Consider the following 22640-nt stretch of genomic DNA (forward strand, 5'->3'; position numbering starts at 1 on the left):
AATATCTTGATGATTGGGCACCCTTCCCCCACGCCAAAAAAATACGCATGATATGTACAAATGAGTATTTCGGCGTCGGCCGCTACCGCGCCAGGACACACCGAGACATATGAAGTTTTAGGCCATGCGCCATGCGACTCGGAGAAGTTTGCCAGAACGATCGGCAGCGAGAAAATTTTGGCCTAGACGGACTGCCCTTCTGCTGACCGAAAATTTCGATGTATATACATATTTGTTTAATCGTCTACTATGCTTCCAAATAGCTCGCGCCGAATGTTCCTGTTATGGCAATCTGAACCTCAAGACAAATAAAATCCTACAGGGAAAAAATACCAATTTGAAACCGTGTACGTCAGGGGTGTCAAACTCAAATTGCGTCGCGGGCCGGATTCAAGCCTTCAAATCGCCCGCAGGCCGGACCGGTCAACTGATTCCAAACTGTTATGCTCGGGCCCTTGCTTTTCACTTGAATACTTTAATATCAAGCATATATAGATTATAGTACACGGCTCATAGGGGTTTATTCTATCAAGTCGCAACACCTTTATTCGCGAGCAATAGAATTAGCAAAAATACGATGAGTGGCCAGTTTAAGAAACGATAAAACACTGGCGATAACGACGATATGAGTCGACATATTTATATACTCGGTTTGCTGTAGTCGTAATCTGGCATTCGCCCAGCGTATATACGCTGTGTGAAATAAAAGATATTTACCTGGAAATGACGGCGTTAGAATTTGGGATATTATCATTAAATCGCAAGTCGGGTTTCTCTCAAGTCCGCGGAACTATATTGGTGGGAATCGAGATAGCAGTGATATAGATAGTTGAATTATAAATTTGTGTAACTAATATATATTTCCATGTGAACTGGATATAACTTATACGCATTTGCGTTTTCGCTTCTGTGAATAACTACTTGTTGGTCTATTTTTTCATAAAACTCTGAACTCAGTGTGAACTTTTGCCTTCTCGTTAGAGAGAGTAAAACTACAACGCCGTAGTCAGGTGGTTATAATATGGCCTATGAACATGCTCGACATTTGCTGTCTTGAGGGAATATTCAATGGAAGTATTTCCCGCTAAAAATCTCAACATTTGTTACAAATGTGCTGGATATTTTAAGAACTTCTCAATCTACTCAGAATAGCTTCGCGGGCCGGCTGAAATCGTCTGGCGGGCAGGATGTGGCCTGCGGACCGTATGTTTGACACCCCTGGTGTGCGTCTTTTAGTTTAGTACATTTGGGCGATTTCGATATCTTTTTATATAGCAGACATGAAATACCATCACGTAACGGAGTCATTGTACCAACGGGTTAGCCTTAAGAGTATTAATTATTATTTACGAGCCATCATTTTCCAATATAACACAACACCGAGATCTACCGGTAAATCTGATTATGTTAGCAAAAAGAGGATAAAATAAATTATTGCGATATCTATATGCAATTCCCGATCATATTGATCGATTCATTCATGAATTATACTACATTTTCGCGCTTCGCGCAGTTATGCTCGGCTGACGCAGGGGCGGGCAACATACGTCCCGCGAAAGGATTGTCTCCGGCCCGCGGACAGTTTTCCGTCTCTACATGATGGTGTTGTCCGCGGCCCCAGTCTTCCGAGATTCCCCACTACTTGCTTGCATACGTCAAATTTTAGTGATTGTATGTCATTATACACAGCAAGCGAGGGTGGAGCATACTCGTAAATTCGTCGAAGCGAGAAGACTTATTGCATTATCTGCATTTACGATGTACTCAACCTTGATGTCATTTGTGGTAAACATGATGTTTTTCGACTATAATGGTCATTTACATCAGGCCGATATTTCCTATTTTTGATTCCGTAACCGTCGACTTGTAGCACGGCACACTTCTAGGCTTCTGTAAGACACCGCTTATGCTAGAGGTCGCCAACTCAAAACGGATCGGGGGCCACTTTCAAATTTCGTGGAGGCCGCGGGCCACATGATTCAATTTCGAGATGAAATAGGCCACATAGTTATCTCGTCACCTACTAAACCCGAATGAATTGATATCTTGGTAATTTTTTTGTACCAGGCTTATCGAACGCCTTGAAATTTTAATTATGAATTGCACCGTATGTTGATTAATCAGAGAGAATCATACATGGTGATGCCTGCATGACGATGTTGTTCTCAAATTCACATTGTCCTTGTCATTATTGACAAAAATGGCTTTAAATTTGCATTGCTGTCGTTAAAATACATTCATTAAATACGATTTATTCCTTGTATATGAGGATAAATGGGCGAATAAGGTATCGATTCAGCAATCCGGCCGCCAACTTCCTAATTTTCCTATATCCGGCCCGACGACTGGAGAAATATCGCCCCTGCACTAAACAGTAGGCTACAACAAACCTCGCGGATAAGTAGTGACAAAAACGTTTGGTCCCCAACGAAGTGCTGTTTCGATCCTATATATGAATAAACTGTCCACAGAATATTACTCAGTAGGGTTGCACAAGTCTATAAAATAAAATATTATAACTATAATCTCAAAAATCTGCATCGACAGAAGCACAGCAGTTCCGCTTCACTGAATCATAGTCTTTATTTTGAAGATAGCTCTTCTTATACAGGAGTTTGGCAACTTGCGAACGTTCAAAACTACAAATAGGTGTTCAGATTTGCATCATTGCAGCGAAAACCGATTGTGCCATTAGTTTGTCATTCAATCACATCGTTTGGTTCTTGCGTCACGGCTCTTTTATCAAACCCATATACAGTCAACAGTTGATGATACACTATATCATTAGTGGATGGCTACTCCTACATATTTACCATCTTGATGATTTGCTGTTGATGTTGAGAACCAATTGAATATCTTGCTAACATTCCGCCGGATATATTCCCACCAACCTTCATTTTCCATTTTCCTCTCATCTGTCACAAAATGATACGCCACTCAATTAGAAACATGACATCTCACCCTAAAAATATCGGCGCTTCTTCGATATACGCCCGAGATCGAAAATGTGTTTCACGTAACATGAGCAAGTGCTTCCCATGAGCACGATACAATTTTATAAACGTCCAAATAAATTATTTTTTTTTTCCTTTGAAGTCACAGATATTAGGGTTGGAGGTGGGTTAGGGTCACAGTTTGGGTTATGGTATCCCAAGATTAGGGTTGGGGAGCGGTATTAAGGTTGGATGTGGGTTAGGGTCAAGGTTACGGTCAAAGTTGAGGTTAGGTTTTCCCAATATTACGGTTGGGGAATGGGGTTGGATGCAGCCATGGGGTGATTACTTCATGAATGTAATCGATTGCGATTACGACTACTTATGAATCACGCCTTTACGATTACGAATACGATTACAGAAAAATCCGCGAGTAGTCGATTACGATTACGATTACTTTGGAAAAGTAATCACGATTACTCACGATTACATTCATTTTGCTTCTGAGAAGTTATCTTTGGAAGACAACAATGCGATGAAAAGGCCTCATGAGAGAAGGTCTTTATTTTTAAATGAAATATAATGACGTCATTTCCTGTGTATGACATAATATACCATGACATGATTCACACAGAAATAGGCATTTCGGTGCCAGCCAATACCGCGCCACAACACTACAAGACATGCTACATTGGCCGGAACATTGTGTTTGACCATTGTCCATAGCCGCGCTGGATGGTCGCGAAGAATAGTCTTCTCAATCTCAGCCCCACAATACAAATGCCACCGGGGGCACTCACTGAGGAAAATGATGAACCACGTGCATAAATGACAATTTTTGGTGCGTCTCACAAAAGTTTTTCGTTTAGTTTTCTTTTTGTCCGCTACGTTTGGGCGACTCCAATATCTGCTGACTATATAGCAGACACGGGGTCACGAGTTAACAACATACAATAAATCTATAGTCGTAAATTATGTGCCTAAATATTCGCGCCTGACGCGACTTGACAGCAAATTCACAGCGGATCCATCGCATCAAATCGTGTTTTCCAGTTCTTGTGAAAAGCCCGGCCTTTAACGGGGTTCTGGGGGACTTCGCCCGCCACAAGCTTTATTGATCGCCTTATGGGGAGAACAAGATCACCATTTGTGAGAATGGCGGTGGCGAAGTGCTGTTTCGGTACTGATTCTAGCTGAAATCCACGCTAACATGGTGTGTAAGCGGATTGCTAGTTGCATATCCGAATGAGTATAAAATTGCGAAAGAACAATTTTTGCCAGTTTTAAAGGTCAACTATATCGACCGAAACAACTTGAGCTCATTCAGTAGAGTTTTACATGCCGATTCCAAAAATATACACCATACCTTCTAAAATTACGTATTTTCTGAGATATCGAGCAGCGAAAGTCGCAAAATGCCACCACAGACGAAAACGGTAGTAAAATCAATGAAGCATGTCGATGACGTACTACCATGAGGATTTCTGATGCTGCGGCTGTGGTGTATGTATCGAAGTGGGATAATGTCAACCTCTGAAGCTGTGGACTGAACTAATAGCTACACGGTGTCTAGCAAATCTGATTCCGACGCTATTGAGGAATTCCTGTATATAGGTAAGCCATTGAATGGTATATACAATCAGGCATTACTGGCCGACGAAAGTACCGTACCGTTTGGCCAAATGATTGGACTTGCGCGTCCAAAACAATTAGTGTAACGCATACATGTAAGATTGTGCGGTATGCTGACGATCTAAGCTTGAAGACCGATGCATATAACTAATACATATTGACTTTTCAGAGACGCTAGACCTGACTAGATTCACTCTAAGGAATTCAGCTCCGCCGCATGCACTGGATCCGAAGTATTCCGACGTCGCTGATCAGTTCTCACAGACTACTACTTCCACTTTATCTTTGTATGTAATAAAATGGCTTTACTCAAAAGCTTTTACTGGATTCTAATACATACAGAAAAGTCGAAAGCTTTTATTGGGTTCTAATAAATACAGAATCGCAAAAATTATAATATCATAGAATTGAATAGCATATTCATATTAAAATGAACCCGAATATTTTCGGCTGACACTCGTCAGGGGTAATCGTCAGCAACTAGTAGAGAATTCGAAAGAACAGCGTATATCAACAATCGTAGCACAAAATATGACGTCACCAGCACGAAATGTCGAATACGAGAGCGTTCAATGTACTATTTTTAGATGATACACGAACTCTTTTTGTTGACACAGCCTTGGCTGGTGTATTTTGATAAAAGTCGACTCCAAGGCGCACAAATGAAAGTGTGAGCGACCCTTTCCGAGTATGCGAAATCTGTCGTCTCGATAATTTTTCGCACAGGCGGGATTATCCAACAAGTGTTTGCCAATTGCAGAATTTATGGCCTTTGATTGGTCCGCATCAATCTTGAGCGGGTGAGTTAAGGGTGAGCTTTTCATCGAGCGTGTTCTAATGAATCTAGGGACATGCTGATTTATGCGTTCCTGCAAGCGCTTTGACGTTCTTCCCACGTAGCCACAATCACAGTGGCACTTAAATTCATAAACTACATTGCTTTGCTGAAGTGCGGGTAGCACGTCTTTACGTGTTGCGGGGAGCAGTTGCGTTGTCGTGAAAATCACGTTGGTCTTCACTGTGTCGTAACACTTATTGACCGCTGAAATCAATTGCTTTTCAAAGCGGGTGGAAATAGGCCCTATCCAAGGTAGATGGATGTAAACATCTTTGGTTGTTCGTTCGGTAGGCTCTGTTGACTTTTCTGCATTGAAATGTGTTACTTTCCTCTCTATGCCACGGTTGATGACATGTTCAGGGTAACCGTTATCAAGTAAGATTTTCCGGATATTGTCAAGTTCTGAGTTCAGTTTATTACCCGAACATATCATCAACGCTCTATGCACGAGGGTGCCTATGAGGTTGATTTTTCTGCGGCTAGGACTCACCCGCTCAAGATTGATGCGGACCAATCAAAGGCCATAAATTCTGCAATTGGCAAACACTTGTTGGATAATCCCGCCTGTGCGAAAAATTATCGAGACGACAGATTTCGCATACTCGGAAAGGGTCGCTCACACTTTCATTTGTGCGCCTTGGAGTCGACTTTTATCAAAATACACCAGCCAAGGCTGTGTCAACAAAAAGAGTTCGTGTATCATCTAAAAATAGTACATTGAACGCTCTCGTATTCGACATTTCGTGCTGGTGACGTCATATTTTGTGCTACGATTGTTGATATACGCTGTTCTTTCGAATTCTCTACTAGTTGCTGACGATTACCCCTGACGAGTGTCAGCCGAAAATATTCGGGTTCATTTTAATATGAATATGCTATTCAATTGTATATTGAAGTTCTGTACCTCAAAGAAGCTGTTCAAATATCATAGAAGGAAATTATCTCAATAAATATCTGTGAATAAGTGATATTCCCAGGATTCTTCGGCGAATTTTCTTTTTTTATGTTATGCTCCAGCATGATGCCCTCGACCACGATTGTCAATGTTTCTGAAATAACAATTTACAGCAGAAATTCAATCATATACACTCACTAGCACTCCATTTACTTTATTTTTATTGTAACACTGGTTCAATGTCTATATGAAAGCCAGCAGCAGGACAAGAGTTTTTTATGTAAGCCTATAGATCATGGGTGGTTGTTTGAATGTTACAAAACTCTGAATTTGTTGGGAAAAGTGAGGTTGAAATAATAATTACCTACCGTGACACGGCATCATCGTGATGTATGGCTTGATCTCGTTGCAATCTTGCACGTGCAGCAGCAAGGGGAGGGGGTTCTGGCCACACCTCGTGGTCAACTGGTCAATGATATGATTGAGTGACAGATGTGCCTCCAGAAGTCGTTCTTCACTATTGTACAGCATCCTTTGCGGTAGAGAAAGTGTGATGGCAAAGTGCTCCTACTCCGACTACAGCAGCTTATTGAAAAACACTGTACATAGGTGAGCACAGCAGCCTTCCTTATATTGGACTGCAAAAGGGTCTTTCCGGACTTGCTTTTCTTCTCCTCTTCGCATCTGTTTTCATTGAAGTGCGGGGCAGCTAGCCGTCCTCGTCCTTACCGAGGTGGCGTGTCCATGGAATCAATTAATGAGATGGGAACAGAACTGCTTGCCTTGAACGTGGGCTTCTGTACTTCCTCTACACAAGTCATCGCAAATTATAAGAACCTAAAGTACCATAAAATGAAGATTGAATAGTCCAGTCGGGCATGACGAATCAAAACAACGCAGCATCAGGTAATTTAGGCGAAGACAACAACCAACGATTGACTTAGACATCCCATTCAGTGTTCCATGTATCGGCAAAATCCTCATGGTAGTACGTCATCGACACGGTTGCTGATTTTACAGCCGTTTCCCAGAGGTCGGCAGTTTGCACTGCGATATCTCAGAAAATACGTAATTTTAGAAGTTAGGATGTATACTATTGGAATCAGCATAAAAAACTCTACAAAATGAGCCAAAGTTGTTTTGGTCGATATAGTTGACCTTTAAGTAGGGCCTTATGAGAATATGATAAGGTAAACATCAACTTCTGACTGCATTCCACTTAATACAAAAATTTCGATCTGCCGTTTTACTATAGTGACGGAAAATAAACGGCTCGGTTATGATTTTTATCAGCAGCCTGGTTTTTAATGCTTCGATGTAGAAATTGTCATGTTTAATTTGACGGGTACAAAATTTCGAATCGTTGTCCATTGTCTACGTAGCGCAACCACATCGCGGATCGAATTTCAAACCTTTGGGATATGTATTTCTATTGATGAGGTCACGGCATGCGCCCATAATTTTACGATCATATTCGACAGGCTGATATTAACCAGCGCGTTGTCGGCATTAAAACCCCAGGTGCGTAGCCCTAGCCAGGTAGTTTCTCATTTATAACTACAAATCCCGTCCTTTTGAAATGTCAATTCACGAAATCGTATTATCGATGCTGCGTACTGCAAATTAGCGAGAATCATTTATATGCGAAATTGGTCATCGGTATCTCATGTGCACTATCCGCGGCGGTTTGATTTAGCGCGTCCGCATGTAGGCTTGCTACCGTCCGCAGATACACTTTCGCCAAACAGTAACAATCCCTGAGTGCAATATTGTTTGTGTTTATGTATCTTTTTCATTAAAACCTATGCCCACGTCGGGACAAATTGTGCTCGTTGCCTATGCCTAATCTGGGTATCTAGGTATGACTATAGCACATCATGTAATTGTAATTATCGCAGGTTAGCGGCATGTCTGCAATTTTGTTATCAGCGCATCTTCTCGGCCGATTGAACATTCCAATGAAATTATTTACTACTATGTATTTCGCACAGCGTACTGAGGCTGATTTCAGCAAACTAACGATGTTTATTAGACGAACGAATTCGACCGCATCGTTAGAAACGTAGATTCGAATTACTATCGCGATTTGACGATCAAATATACGTTCACCTTTTACAAATTAAGGGGCATTATTTGCATTGATGAGGGCTGCAAGCTGCGTTTGAAGTATTTTGTGAACCATTTTTGTGACAAATATTCTCGGAGCGCAAAGTCGAACAGTGTTTAATTGTGTGTGCCTGCTAGTTATTCCAGTACCCATAATATTGATCCAATTATGCTTTGGGAACGTAAATCGGGAAATGCAGCAACGTAGTCAAAATCAATGTTTTAAATAGCAACCTATTTTCGCGATGCGAGCTACTCAATAGTAAGTAAAAACCCTTTGTGATGGCGGTAAGGGATAAGTACTGATTGGCCGCGCTCGTTTGTAATCATAATTCTTGTCTGTTTTTCGTGCTCTAGAATTGTCGCGCCGTGTTACTGCTCAGTCCAGCGACGAATGCCGAGCGCGCGGCAATCAATGACATAATTTTGCAGTCGCAATAATTTCGCAATGGTCGAGGCCCGCGTAACACTGATAATACGACTTGTTGAATTGCAACTGAATATTAGGGTCAGAATGGTCATTTCCAAAGGACGGGGTTTTGCATTTCCAAAGGGGTGTCGACACCTGGTTACGCGCCTGTCGCCACCCCATGCAAAAATAAAAGTCGGCGCCTATGGGACCCCGTACGCTAGATCTTTTACATCGGACAACGATATCAACTTCATTGGTTGGTTGAATAAGCATCATTCGCTGACTACGTGTAGTGTATTTCGTTCTTGATGCTGTGTGATTACGGGTCAAGCTTACAGCTGAGTGACACTAAATATTCACAAACGGAGAGCTGGATATTTCAAGCAAACTTTTGTAACCAAGAAAGTAAAATTATTAAGATTGTCAAGGTGCATGCTTGTGCACTGTTGATTTTCCTGCTGCCAGCGCGATGTATAGACTGACCCGCAGTTGAAATGCAATAAATTGTGACCAAGGATGTCATAATGACGTGAAAATTGTAATATATCAAAAAGGTTCACAGTGCACAACCGGGGCCTATCAAGGTTCGTTTGTGAACGTGAACCTCTAAATTTTAGAGGTTCACATATAGAACGCGAACGCGAACACGAACCTCACAAATCATAAACTGGAATTCTTTTTTGCGTTCCGCGCCACTTTCTTCCAGCTAGAATTTATTGTCTCTCTGTTCTTTCGTCTGACGTCACGTTAACGTTCATGATCCCCACAAAACTGTAGTATAGGCCTAATATACGAATCCGACATAGTGACTTTATGGTTAGGGTTCTGGTAAAAATCCTTTCGCCTCTGCTTAAATTCTCTTCTAATCGAAGCAATAAATAAAATCATGATTTTACTAATTATAAAACAATAAAAGAACATGGGATGAATGAGGACCATATCAATTAATATAATGGAACATATCGAATAAACTCAATAATTCGCAGTTCGGAGACACCATCCCATAGTTCAAATAGTTCAATCTCACTGGCAGAAATGGGTCGCCAGAATCGCCATTAACCTGTTTCCAGATATGTTGAGTAGGGCAGGTGCGGGGTTACAGGTCAGAAGGTTCTCAGTCACAAGTCAGTCTCACTTTCACAGTTTTTAATCGAGTCAGGTCGAGTCATTTTCAAATCACCACCGAGTGAAGTCCTAGTCGGAGTTGGATGTAGGACAGGCATTATATTTTTGTGGTTGCAAAAAGTGTACATTTTCTAATTTTTCTAGGTCAATGATACAGTTGTTATTTCAATAATGTGTGATACTCGAATATTCGACTAGACGCCAAATGCGCGATCCAGAATCGAATCCCTCAGGTAATCAATTTCGATCAGTGCAAATGTTGAGTCAAGTCTGAATTATCCATAACACTAGCCTATGTAGCATTAGTATCATTGATGATATCTGGAGTGATTTCTGGGTGCGAAAAACTATGTCCGGTTTATGTACAATGCACATGATTAATAAATAATAAGCCATATTCATACAACTCCCCAGAAAATGAAACAGCCGCAAAAATATATAAAGTCAGCGCGGAGGAATTAAATCGAATATCAAGGGTGAATACCTGATATAAATCGACCTGAATTAAATCTGCCTTATAAATTCAATATCGGAGTGAACGGGGCAATATTGAATAATTACCAAATACATAACATTTCTTTTAGTGCAACACGCTGTAGATTTTTCCATGGTAATGTGAGTAGGCCTACATTGCAGATTTATTGATATCACGATGACATTTTTTAAATCGGAAGAAATCCCGAAAACTTGAACAAAAATGACATTACGGATGGTCCCCACACATTTCCAGATGGTGACCCCTCAATTTCTGCACGCAAGTGGATAAAAATGCACATTAACAAACTAAATTAAACATAATATATCTGACCTTTGTAAAGATCGTTTTGTGATTTGGAGAAGACGACGCCTGCCACGAATCGTCGCACAACGGACCATCGTTCTTCATGGAGATGTTCTTCATCGAAGCGAGAGAACTCGTTGAGATTCATTTCTGCTATGAAAATCGCTGCCAGATATTCTTGAAGGCTTTGATGACAGAAAAACAATGTGAAATTTCCTTCCATCAAATGTCGGCTTAGTAAGTTGTTCCCCGGGACTTTAGTCATCAAATCTTGGACTTCATCTGCCGAAATTCCAAATTCCTTCAAGTCCGCCTCTTTAAACACGACCCGTCCTTCTCTCATGCCTCGAAATGCCAATGACTTCAGTTTGTTGACGATCGATAAGATTTGTTCCCGATTTCGAATGTTTTCGACGCTTTGTAGGGATGATATGATCCTGGTGTATAATTCTGTCACCGTTGTTGGAGGAGGTTTATCTGGATCCCTGCCCATCACAACTGCCGTTAGAACCAGAAAAACGGGCACAGAGATTAAATTGAGCAATCTTGGTGACATAGTCTCAATTTTCTGCCAGAGCTCCTCACCATTCTCTTTGAGTAAAAATGCAAATAGCCTATGCGCGTCATCATACGTAAGGCCATTCAGCGTGATGATGGTTTCCGGTCGCGCCATCGCCGGTAACTCTGAAACCTTGAACTCGCGCGAAGCTATGTAGACATTTACGCGACGTAGGATATTCCGGGATAAAATGTTGTACATGATTGTCCCGCAGCTTGCTTTTTCGTGCTTTTTCATTTTGCGTGGAGTTTTCTCAAAATCCCACCTTGCTTGATCAAGTCCGTCGAATATTAGGAGTGCATCGGATTGATGTTTATCCAGCCATTTAAATGCATGATCCTCTTCAAATTCATTTTCGAAGAGCCCTCCAAATAAAAATTTAGATGGTTTAATATCGCCCTTCACTTCGACGTCCTTCAACTCAATATAATGGACCATTGTTTTACCGTTAGAGTACAGATCTTCAACATGCTCAATGTTGGTGGATGCGCCAAGAGCTCGTCGAGCTATTCTGCGTGTAAGCGTGGATTTTCCCGATCCAGCAGATGCCACAATAGCGGTTATACCAACAATTCCTGATAAGCCTGATTTTTTCTTTTGCCACATGGATGCCACTACGTCCACGATCCCGATATCTTTCGCTCTAAGTGTGTCCTTACGCAGAAATCCAACTTCCTGTGTCAGCTGATTATGGCCATAGCGACCTTTGTAATAATCATCAACGTCAACTTGACGCATCTGCGGGTAAACTTGAAAGTCAGGTTGCTGAAGCTTTTCATGTCGGAAGTCATCAAGGATATCAATGGCCGTAACATTTATGGTATTTTCGTTGCAAATTTGTAACAACTTTTCGTTACTGATATCTGGAAATAAAATATGGAAATTATAGGTATGAAAGATAAAGAAAACTTGAAATCTTCATATAGATACAGTTTGTCGAGCTATCGTTCTCACACGGAAATTTGACTGCAGATGAACGCAAGTAGTAGTATAGATCGCTCGCGATTCGCCATTGTGGCTTATGGGTGCGGTCGCATGCGGCTGGGAAACTCGTGGTGGCATGCGGCTCTTATTTCTTATGGGTGCGGTCGCATGCGGCTATTGCGTCTTATGGGTGCGGTGGCAAGCGGCTCTTATTTCTTATGGCGGGGGTCGCAAGCGGCTGGGAAATCCGGGGTGGCATGCGGTTCTTTTGTCTTATGGCGGTGGTGGCATGCGGCTCTTTTGTCTTATGGCGGGGGCGGCATGCGGCTCTTTTGTCTTATGGCGGTGGTGGCAAGCGGCTATTGCGTCTTATGGGTGCGGCCGTGAATCGCCCTTTCGGGTATAGTCAACTCTTGCGCTGTGTTGAAGAAGTATCAGGAATAGTAAATAGTCACGTGATTGATTCTTAGTTAATGTGTATATTACAAATTATTAAATATGACCGATTCGAGTTAATCCCAGCGTTTACGGTAAGTACGACAATGATATAACGTTATTCTTATGGCGGTGGTGGCATGCGGCTATTGTATCGTGTTCTAACTCAAGTCTTTTCGCGCTGTGCCTATTGATTCCTACGTAACCTGAATAGCACGCCGACTTTCAGATCGGGTTATTCGCACCTTGTATACCGCTGTTTCGCACCTACAGAATAGTCTGCTGTTCACAGTCGTGACTTCACCGCGATAGCGCGATTTTCGAATCAGTCGCATGGTAATGTTTTGCTATTTAGTTTACCACAGAGCGGTGTAGACGACGATTCGAATACCAACAATAACCGCGTTCACATACTAACACTCCAAAAAGGTGTGAAATATTTCCTACGACCACTCACAAGATAGCACATCAGAATAGTCATCTCTCGTGGTTTGATGTTACAAAGATAGGAATCACGCACAAGTAATATTTTGGTAATAAGTTTGTCACATAACCGGCGTAGACGCTGATACCAACAATAGCCGCGTTCACAAACTAACACTTCAAAAAGGTGTGAATTAGGTTGCAAACCCCGCGATCGCTGACAAGATATTGTCTCGGACATAACCATCTTTCGCGACTTGCTGTTACATACATCCCAATCACTCACAAGATACTATTTTGGTACTTAGTTTGTCACAGAACCGGATTTCACTGGTAAAATTTAATAAGTAACGAATAACAGAGCCGGCGTAGACGGTGATTCGAATACCGACAAATTTTCACTTATTTCTGCCCCAACCTCTGTGAAGTTGACGCTTATTCAAAAAAGGTGTGAAATAATTGTAAAATCCTACGTCGGTGACGCGATAATGCATGAGACATAGCGATCTAGTTATAGTACGGTGTCGGAATCCAATCGCGAGATGTTCTATAGGTAAATTGAGATAATCCGAAACGAAATATTTTGACTTTGGCGTAGTGTGAATTGAAATAGGATTGACAAACATGACTATCAACTTTCCCACAGTCCCATATTGATATTATACGCACATTGATTTGAAACAAGTAATGGAACATTGCAACTCTATTCGCGATCCGACTTTTCGTTTGTCAAAGCGACATTTTAACATCTTACCATACTCAAAAGAATTATTTACAACATTAACAAGTGTTCAAAATCCAGTTTTCACTTACTTGATTATATCACTGCAACTCACAAATTTGAATTAATTCATCCTGGATGTATTCGTATGATCGGTCTTTTTTATTCAATTGTAAAGGTCGTTACTATTCTGAAGACAAAGTAAGCTATTTACTAATCGACACATGAATGACTTGACATAAACATATTATATTTTGAGTATACGAGATTTGAATGTCTGAACAATAACTGATAAATAATTTATCACAATAAAATACGTATATTACAGCGTAAAAGATGTTTGAATGTCAGCAACTCTGTACGGTCATAGTCACTACCACTAATTTACCCGACCAACTCGTCATGATCATTCCTGAAATCAACACAAATATGACCACTGACTTGAGTTAACCACAAAACAGCATCAAGTTTTAAATCCACTCGTAGCTTACGGATTATTTGAATGCTGGTTATGTTTTGTTGTAATTGAGCTAACGAAATAGTATTACGTCTCGACATCTTACCATCTTACCATATTCAAAGAATCAACCACGAAAACATTGTCAAGTAAATCCGTTAACCGACCAACTCAAACAGTATCAATACGAAAAACAACCAAACATACACGAATCCATACAATCACTAAAACCTAAAATCCATAACAAACCCGGTTGTATTCATATCCCAACGCATCTTTTTTATTCACTTGAATATTAAATTATTTGCGTTAATTAGATCTGCATTGTGGTAAATGTTATGACTGCAACAAACTTTTCAGAAACATTGTTATTAACATATTGATTTGTAAAACTATGCGTGTCTGAAATGTTTTTGATTTGAAAGATATTCCGTGTTTGTACAAATCACTTTACGTATTACGGATATCAGAAAATATTTTTACAAATGTAGTTGTTTCCAGTAACCAACACTAAAGATGGCACAACAATTTCGTTATCCAAACATTGAACACCCGATGCAAAATGCTTTATTGGTCAAATTCGTGACGGCTAATTGAAACGACTACGTATAGAGTCAGTATATTACAATTTCATGTCGTTACTATTGAATCCAGCAATTGATACAATTTGTTGTCGGAGTTGTGACAGCGCATTGAAACATACACAACTTACAGAGTGTGAAAATATCACTTTGGGTATCGAGTACCGTTTGAAGCGTGCGATCAATACATAATTCCGTTCGCACTCTCTAAGACGTTGTGAAGTCTACAGATTTACACTTCAAGACTTTGATCAACACATATGCAATTTGGAATATCTTTACTGGATGCATCCTATTCGACTAGACTTGAGTAATACACAAAACTCATAGCATTAACAAAATCGCAATAGGCGCTACACTGAAATCTACGAAATGTTTTTCTATTGTTGTTAGTGATCATAAATTATCATTTGAATAAGTAATTGTAATCATAAAACCAAACTTGCGAAAGTCATTACCATAACAAAAGAATATTGTAGGTTGCTTGCTAAATGTATGCCGGAAATATTTGTAGAACGCTCACGACCAAAGAAATTGGAAATTTTCCCATTGTCATTCGTCAAAGTAAATGTCGTCACAATAATCAGTCACTAAAATACCTTACTTGTATGTGATTGAATCGCCGACAATTAACTCGGTAAATCAAACCCCTGAGAAATTTCACTCAGTCATTGGATAGGAAACAGCGGCACTTAATCGGTGTGAGTCGTTTTTTCTAAATACTAATCATATCTGTCCACCCAAGAACAATTTTCACTCACTTGGGTAACGAAACCAGTGTCCAATATCAATACAAGATATTTTCGTCACACAAAAATAATCAACTTTACTCGATATTCCCGTACTACGAAACTGTACAATGGTTTCATATTTTTTGTGTGACATGGAATTAATACCGATCGAAGTAACCGTATTGGAAATAACTTTTAAACAAACACACTCTACGTGGTTAACATTCTCGTCGATTCTATTGTGATTAATGTATACTTCATGTGATCTGGATTCATTTCGATATGGCTAAACATTCAACCTCGACGGATACGAATTGTCACACACTCAAGTAATATCATACCAAATAGTTATTTACAAGACACAGAAAATTTGTTTGGGTCGTTTCGATTTTATTACTGGAGATACTCATCACTTCGCTTAATACAATCTAGATTTAAACTCCATCGAACCTTTGGTGTCTATCGTTTGCTGGATACGAATTATGTTAGTCTAAGAGTACACAATTTTCACTATCTTGGGTTATGAACTCAGTGTGTTAGCGATCATTCAATATTTTGTAGTATCAACTAGCTACCTCGTAGGATACGAATGATCATCCTCACAACTCTTACAAAAGTACGAAGGATATTTACATCACACAAAGTAATCGACTTTACTCGATATCCTCACACTACGAAACTGAATGATTGGTTTGACTCTACAAACTGTTCTGATGTCACAAGAACTTTTTCATACGAATGGTTACGTATCTAAATATTCAAATAATCCAACACACGACTATAGTACTTACAGAAATATCATAGTTCTTGTAACAAAGTTGTATAAGTATAATGTTTATCGTAAGTCCTACATAGCCATGATATCCGTCCGAGTTTGACTTTTAGAAAACATTATACCGACTTCGCGACATCTTTCAAAATTAAAACCATGGTGACTGCTTCAGAGACCTACCAATGATATTGTAGTAATACAGTTACTTCCACAAAAGAGTATGTATTCGACTTACTTACCACAAATCTAACGCACAAAACAATTTACTTTACTAGCGAGAAGCGCCGAGCCTCACATCCAAACAACTAGAAAGTTGAACTATATTAAAAAACGTCGCTAACCTTTGTGCACCAGCTGTAAATCACACAAGCAACATGTTTCAAGATTCTGGTTATTGAAAAACGTTAAAGTGTTTCTCCTGCACCAAGTCGTTATGTTGACGAAAGCGTATATTGTAATACCATGATCGATTTTCATTCGTTGGTCACAAACTGTCACTACTCTAAATAATTATTTTTCACTCAAACACAAAAGCATACTTGTCACCAATCGTTTTCATCAAGCACGAGTTCAAGAAGCTTACTTACTACGACATGAATTGTTATTTTTATGTTGTGTAAATAGGTAATAATTTATTTTAGTAACACTACATCAACATCATCGAGTTGTGCGAATAGATTTACATGTGGTTTTAATCGAAGTACACAGCACGAACTAACTGTAGACTCCTCTCTGTTGTACAGCTACTCGGTAATCGAAATGCATTAACATGTAAACAACGATCTTGTTTCGTCACACCAAAAATATGTTCACTGTCGCGATACTCCGCACAAGACGTGCATAGCCTTTTCACACTCGTAATAGTACACCAACGTCAAGCGATAACGTTTAACAAGACCAACGACACTGAAGCCAAGCCGTTTACCTATGTAAAATTACCACTTTCACTTGCCAGTCCATCGTTTACCTGACTAAACATATTATTTTTCTTTGGAGATCTGACGTTTACCCAGAGTAAGAAACCATTTTCACTTGTAAATATTTTTTTCCTCGGCTAACAAACCTTTTTTTCACTTGGAAATATATTTTTTCTCTGGTTAACAAACCTTTTTTCACTTGGAAATATATTTTTTCTCTGGTTAGCAAACCTTTTTCCCTGAGCAACACGCCATTTTGACTTGGTGGTCGTCGTTTACCCGAGTAAAAATATCATTTTCTTTTGGAGATCCGGCGTTTACCCAGTGTAACAATACATTTTCACTTGGAAAAACACTTTTGCCTAGAGTAACTAATCATTTCTCCTGGGTAACAAACCCTTTTCGTCTGGAAAACTATCATTTGCCTGAGTACCAATACAGTTTTCACTTGGAAATCTATCTTTCACCTGGGTAACAATACCATTTTCGTTTTGAAAACTGACAACCACACCGGTCAATTTGATATTTTTGTATATTGTTACAACGGACAGTGACAAAAATACACCAACAACGACTCCGATACATTTGTGTAATCGCATATTCACTTGTTCTGGTGCATCCCGTCAAAACCCTCAGTTACCCACATGTAATGCGCTATACATCGATGTGAATGTTTTGGAAAATTGGACAATAGGCTTCGATAGTTCTGTGATGTCCGGATTCGTGCTTTGGATTTTCCAGAGTCAAAATGTCTGAATAAAACACCTCCTTGACGATGGTTGGTATGTGGATAACGGTGTTCGGAAAACGGTTGGATTTATGTCACCCATCGCGATAACAACTCCAGGTCGAATTTTCCTCCCGCATGTTTACTATATTGTGTCTTTATTGGTCAATGTATGTCTCGACATTCAGTTTGAAATCGGAAACCCTGATAAAGTATGTAACCGGATCCGGATATCAACTGTGAATCGATAAACCAATGGACAATATTCAAAGTAAACATGTTACACCCTGTGTTTCCACGAAAAAATACCATCCAGACATACGTCGCGCTTGTTTTCCCACACCAGTATACGCGCAAATGGAGGTGTGTGACATTGCATGCAATGTGTTGGTATACAAACATCGATCCACAGACATTATCATAGCCGGTGGTTTTGATGTAGATCGAATGTCACCCGATAACAATACCAATAAGCCACATTGCAATGACTCTGAGTCAATCTGAAGCATGACATACAGACACACAAACATGGAACCGTAACATGGGTATTCACACGACGGTGAAAGTGAACTGTACAACATATATCAATATTGTGATCACAGTCGAATATGCGAACCATGCACAATCATATACCTTAGTTTTTGTTGGATATGTACGAAACCGATAAATCGATACATTTCTTTTCCTTCGATGTCAATAATACAACCGTCATTCTAATGTATCGCTCGAATGTAATGTTCGTCGGGTGTAAATGCCATGTCAAATAACACCAAAGTGTGCCTTCTGTGTTTTATTATTTCCACTGACGCTTCTTGCCTGTGTCGTAACACTATGGTGCTGGGACTTGAAAAACGGCAGATTGTGAAACAGATTGACATGACCAACTGAATCGACGTCAATAGCCTTGTGACGATGGCGTTTCAAAATGATACCGATCTCTTGTGGCGATGACCGTTTCGAAATGTCGCCGGACGAACTGGACCCTTATGATGATGTGTTTTATGATTGCGTGTGAAATCACGAGGTAGTGTTCTATTGTGGTGTACGATTGCAGATTCCACAGAAACACACCTTATTGGATCACAGTATCAGTCCGAGATTTTCAGAATCACTGTTCACGATATTTATCTGGAGTCGTTATGTGGGAGTAGCGACATCCCGTGATTTAGTGAAAGACTGATCGCAATCATTTCGAGCACCGTACTTCGATAGTTCGCATTGGTCAAACTTCGGTGTCGACAACACGCTGGATATTGACCGATCTGGGTGGTCTGTCTGGAGATAGGGTCATGACTATCTTGTAATGTTACAACGCGATAAAACCATCGAATAAATCAGTGAACGGTGTCGAAATATCGATGTAATAGCGCGGACTCAGAGTCATTGCATAGTGAACGGTGTCGAAATATCGATGTAATAGCGCGGACTCAGAGTCATTGCATAGTGAACGGTGTCGAAATATCGATGTAATAGCGCGGACTCAGAGTCATTGCAATGTGGCTTATTGGTATTGTTATCGGGTGACATTCGATCTACATCAAAACCACCGGCTATGATAATGTCTGTGGATCGATGTTTGTATACCAACACATTGCATGCAATGTCACACACCTCCATTTGCGCGTATACTGGTGTGGGAAAACAAGCGCGACGTATGTCTGGATGGTATTTTTTCGTGGAAACACAGGGTGTAACATGTTTACTTTGAATATTGTCCATTGGTTTATCGATTCACAGTTGATATCCGGATCCGGTTACATACTTTATCAGGGTTTCCGATTTCAAACTGAATGTCGAGACATACATTGACCAATAAAGACACAATATAGTAAACATGCGGGAGGAAAATTCGACCTGGAGTTGTTATCGCGATGGGTGACATAAATCCAACCGTTTTCCGAACACCGTTATCCACATACCAACCATCGTCAAGGAGGTGTTTTATTCAGACATTTTGACTCTGGAAAATCCAAAGCACGAATCCGGACATCACAGAACTATCGAAGCCTATTGTCCAATTTTCCAAAACATTCACATCGATGTATAGCGCATTACATGTGGGTAACTGAGGGTTTTGACGGGATGCACCAGAACAAGTGAATATGCGATTACACAAATGTATCGGAGTCGTTGTTGGTGTATTTTTGTCACTGTCCGTTGTAACAATATACAAAAATATCAAATTGACCGGTGTGGTTGTCAGTTTTCAAAACGAAAATGGTATTGTTACCCAGGTGAAAGATAGATTTCCAAGTGAAAACTGTATTGGTACTCAGGCAAATGATAGTTTTCCAGACGAAAAGGGTTTGTTACCCAGGAGAAATGATTAGTTACTCTAGGCAAAAGTGTTTTTCCAAGTGAAAATGTATTGTTACACTGGGTAAACGCCGGATCTCCAAAAGAAAATGATATTTTTACTCGGGTAAACGACGACCACCAAGTCAAAATGGCGTGTTGCTCAGGGAAAAAGGTTTGCTAACCAGAGAAAAAATATATTTCCAAGTGAAAAAAGGTTTGTTAACCAGAGAAAAAATATATTTCCAAGTGAAAAAAAGGTTTGTTAGCCGAGGAAAAAAATATTTACAAGTGAAAATGGTTTCTTACTCTGGGTAAACGTCAGATCTCCAAAGAAAAATAATATGTTTAGTCAGGTAAACGATGGACTGGCAAGTGAAAGTGGTAATTTTACATAGGTAAACGGCTTGGCTTCAGTGTCGTTGGTCTTGTTAAACGTTATCGCTTGACGTTGGTGTACTATTACGAGTGTGAAAAGGCTATGCACGTCTTGTGCGGAGTATCGCGACAGTGAACATATTTTTGGTGTGACGAAACAAGATCGTTGTTTACATGTTAATGCATTTCGATTACCGAGTAGCTGTACAACAGAGAGGAGTCTACAGTTAGTTCGTGCTGTGTACTTCGATTAAAACCACATGTAAATCTATTCGCACAACTCGATGATGTTGATGTAGTGTTACTAAAATAAATTATTACCTATTTACACAACATAAAAATAACAATTCATGTCGTAGTAAGTAAGCTTCTTGAACTCGTGCTTGATGAAAACGATTGGTGACAAGTATGCTTTTGTGTTTGAGTGAAAAATAATTATTTAGAGTAGTGACAGTTTGTGACCAACGAATGAAAATCGATCATGGTATTACAATATACGCTTTCGTCAACATAACGACTTGGTGCAGGAGAAACACTTTAACGTTTTTCAATAACCAGAATCTTGAAACATGTTGCTTGTGTGATTTACAGCTGGTGCACAAAGGTTAGCGACGTTTTTTAATATAGTTCAACTTTCTAGTTGTTTGGATGTGAGGCTCGGCGCTTCTCGCTAGTAAAGTAAATTGTTTTGTGCGTTAGATTTGTGGTAAGTAAGTCGAATACATACTCTTTTGTGGAAGTAACTGTATTACTACAATATCATTGGTAGGTCTCTGAAGCAGTCACCATGGTTTTAATTTTGAAAGATGTCGCGAAGTCGGTATAATGTTTTCTAAAAGTCAAACTCGGACGGATATCATGGCTATGTAGGACTTACGATAAACATTATACTTATACAACTTTGTTACAAGAACTATGATATTTCTGTAAGTACTATAGTCGTGTGTTGGATTATTTGAATATTTAGATACGTAACCATTCGTATGAAAAAGTTCTTGTGACATCAGAACAGTTTGTAGAGTCAAACCAATCATTCAGTTTCGTAGTGTGAGGATATCGAGTAAAGTCGATTACTTTGTGTGATGTAAATATCCTTCGTACTTTTGTAAGAGTTGTGAGGATGATCATTCGTATCCTACGAGGTAGCTAGTTGATACTACAAAATATTGAATGATCGCTAACACACTGAGTTCATAACCCAAGATAGTGAAAATTGTGTACTCTTAGACTAACATAATTCGTATCCAGCAAACGATAGACACCAAAGGTTCGATGGAGTTTAAATCTAGATTGTATTAAGCGAAGTGATGAGTATCTCCAGTAATAAAATCGAAACGACCCAAACAAATTTTCTGTGTCTTGTAAATAACTATTTGGTATGATATTACTTGAGTGTGTGACAATTCGTATCCGTCGAGGTTGAATGTTTAGCCATATCGAAATGAATCCAGATCACATGAAGTATACATTAATCACAATAGAATCGACGAGAATGTTAACCACGTAGAGTGTGTTTGTTTAAAAGTTATTTCCAATACGGTTACTTCGATCGGTATTAATTCCATGTCACACAAAAAATATGAAACCATTGTACAGTTTCGTAGTACGGGAATATCGAGTAAAGTTGATTATTTTTGTGTGACGAAAATATCTTGTATTGATATTGGACACTGGTTTCGTTACCCAAGTGAGTGAAAATTGTTCTTGGGTGGACAGATATGATTAGTATTTAGAAAAAACGACTCACACCGATTAAGTGCCGCTGTTTCCTATCCAATGACTGAGTGAAATTTCTCAGGGGTTTGATTTACCGAGTTAATTGTCGGCGATTCAATCACATACAAGTAAGGTATTTTAGTGACTGATTATTGTGACGACATTTACTTTGACGAATGACAATGGGAAAATTTCCAATTTCTTTGGTCGTGAGCGTTCTACAAATATTTCCGGCATACATTTAGCAAGCAACCTACAATATTCTTTTGTTATGGTAATGAC

General features: G+C 39.7%; 1 protein-coding gene and 1 long non-coding RNA gene across 4 annotated transcripts in view; one reads left to right on the forward strand and one right to left on the reverse strand.

Moving 5' to 3' along the window:
- The window catches only part of LOC145436402 (uncharacterized), a 493503-nt gene that overhangs the window by 448903 nt on the left and 21960 nt on the right, over positions 1–22640 (reverse strand). For all 3 annotated transcript variants that reach the window (XM_080313759.1, XM_080313751.1, XM_080313767.1), the window contains exon 4: positions 10750–12144. In XM_080313759.1, the coding sequence (XP_080169885.1) occupies positions 10750–12144 (1395 nt within the window). The remainder of the gene's footprint in view (positions 1–10749; positions 12145–22640) is intronic.
- Positions 4257–4880, forward strand: LOC145449646 (uncharacterized). The gene is made up of 2 exons (XR_013918316.1): positions 4257–4547; positions 4735–4880. It is a non-coding gene; the product is annotated as an uncharacterized LOC145449646 (long non-coding RNA).

This window comes from Botryllus schlosseri, chromosome 1 (assembly GCF_051294905.1).
Source record: "Botryllus schlosseri isolate E-star chromosome 1, Bs_hap1, whole genome shotgun sequence".
NCBI classification, from domain to species: domain Eukaryota; kingdom Metazoa; phylum Chordata; class Ascidiacea; order Stolidobranchia; family Styelidae; genus Botryllus; species Botryllus schlosseri.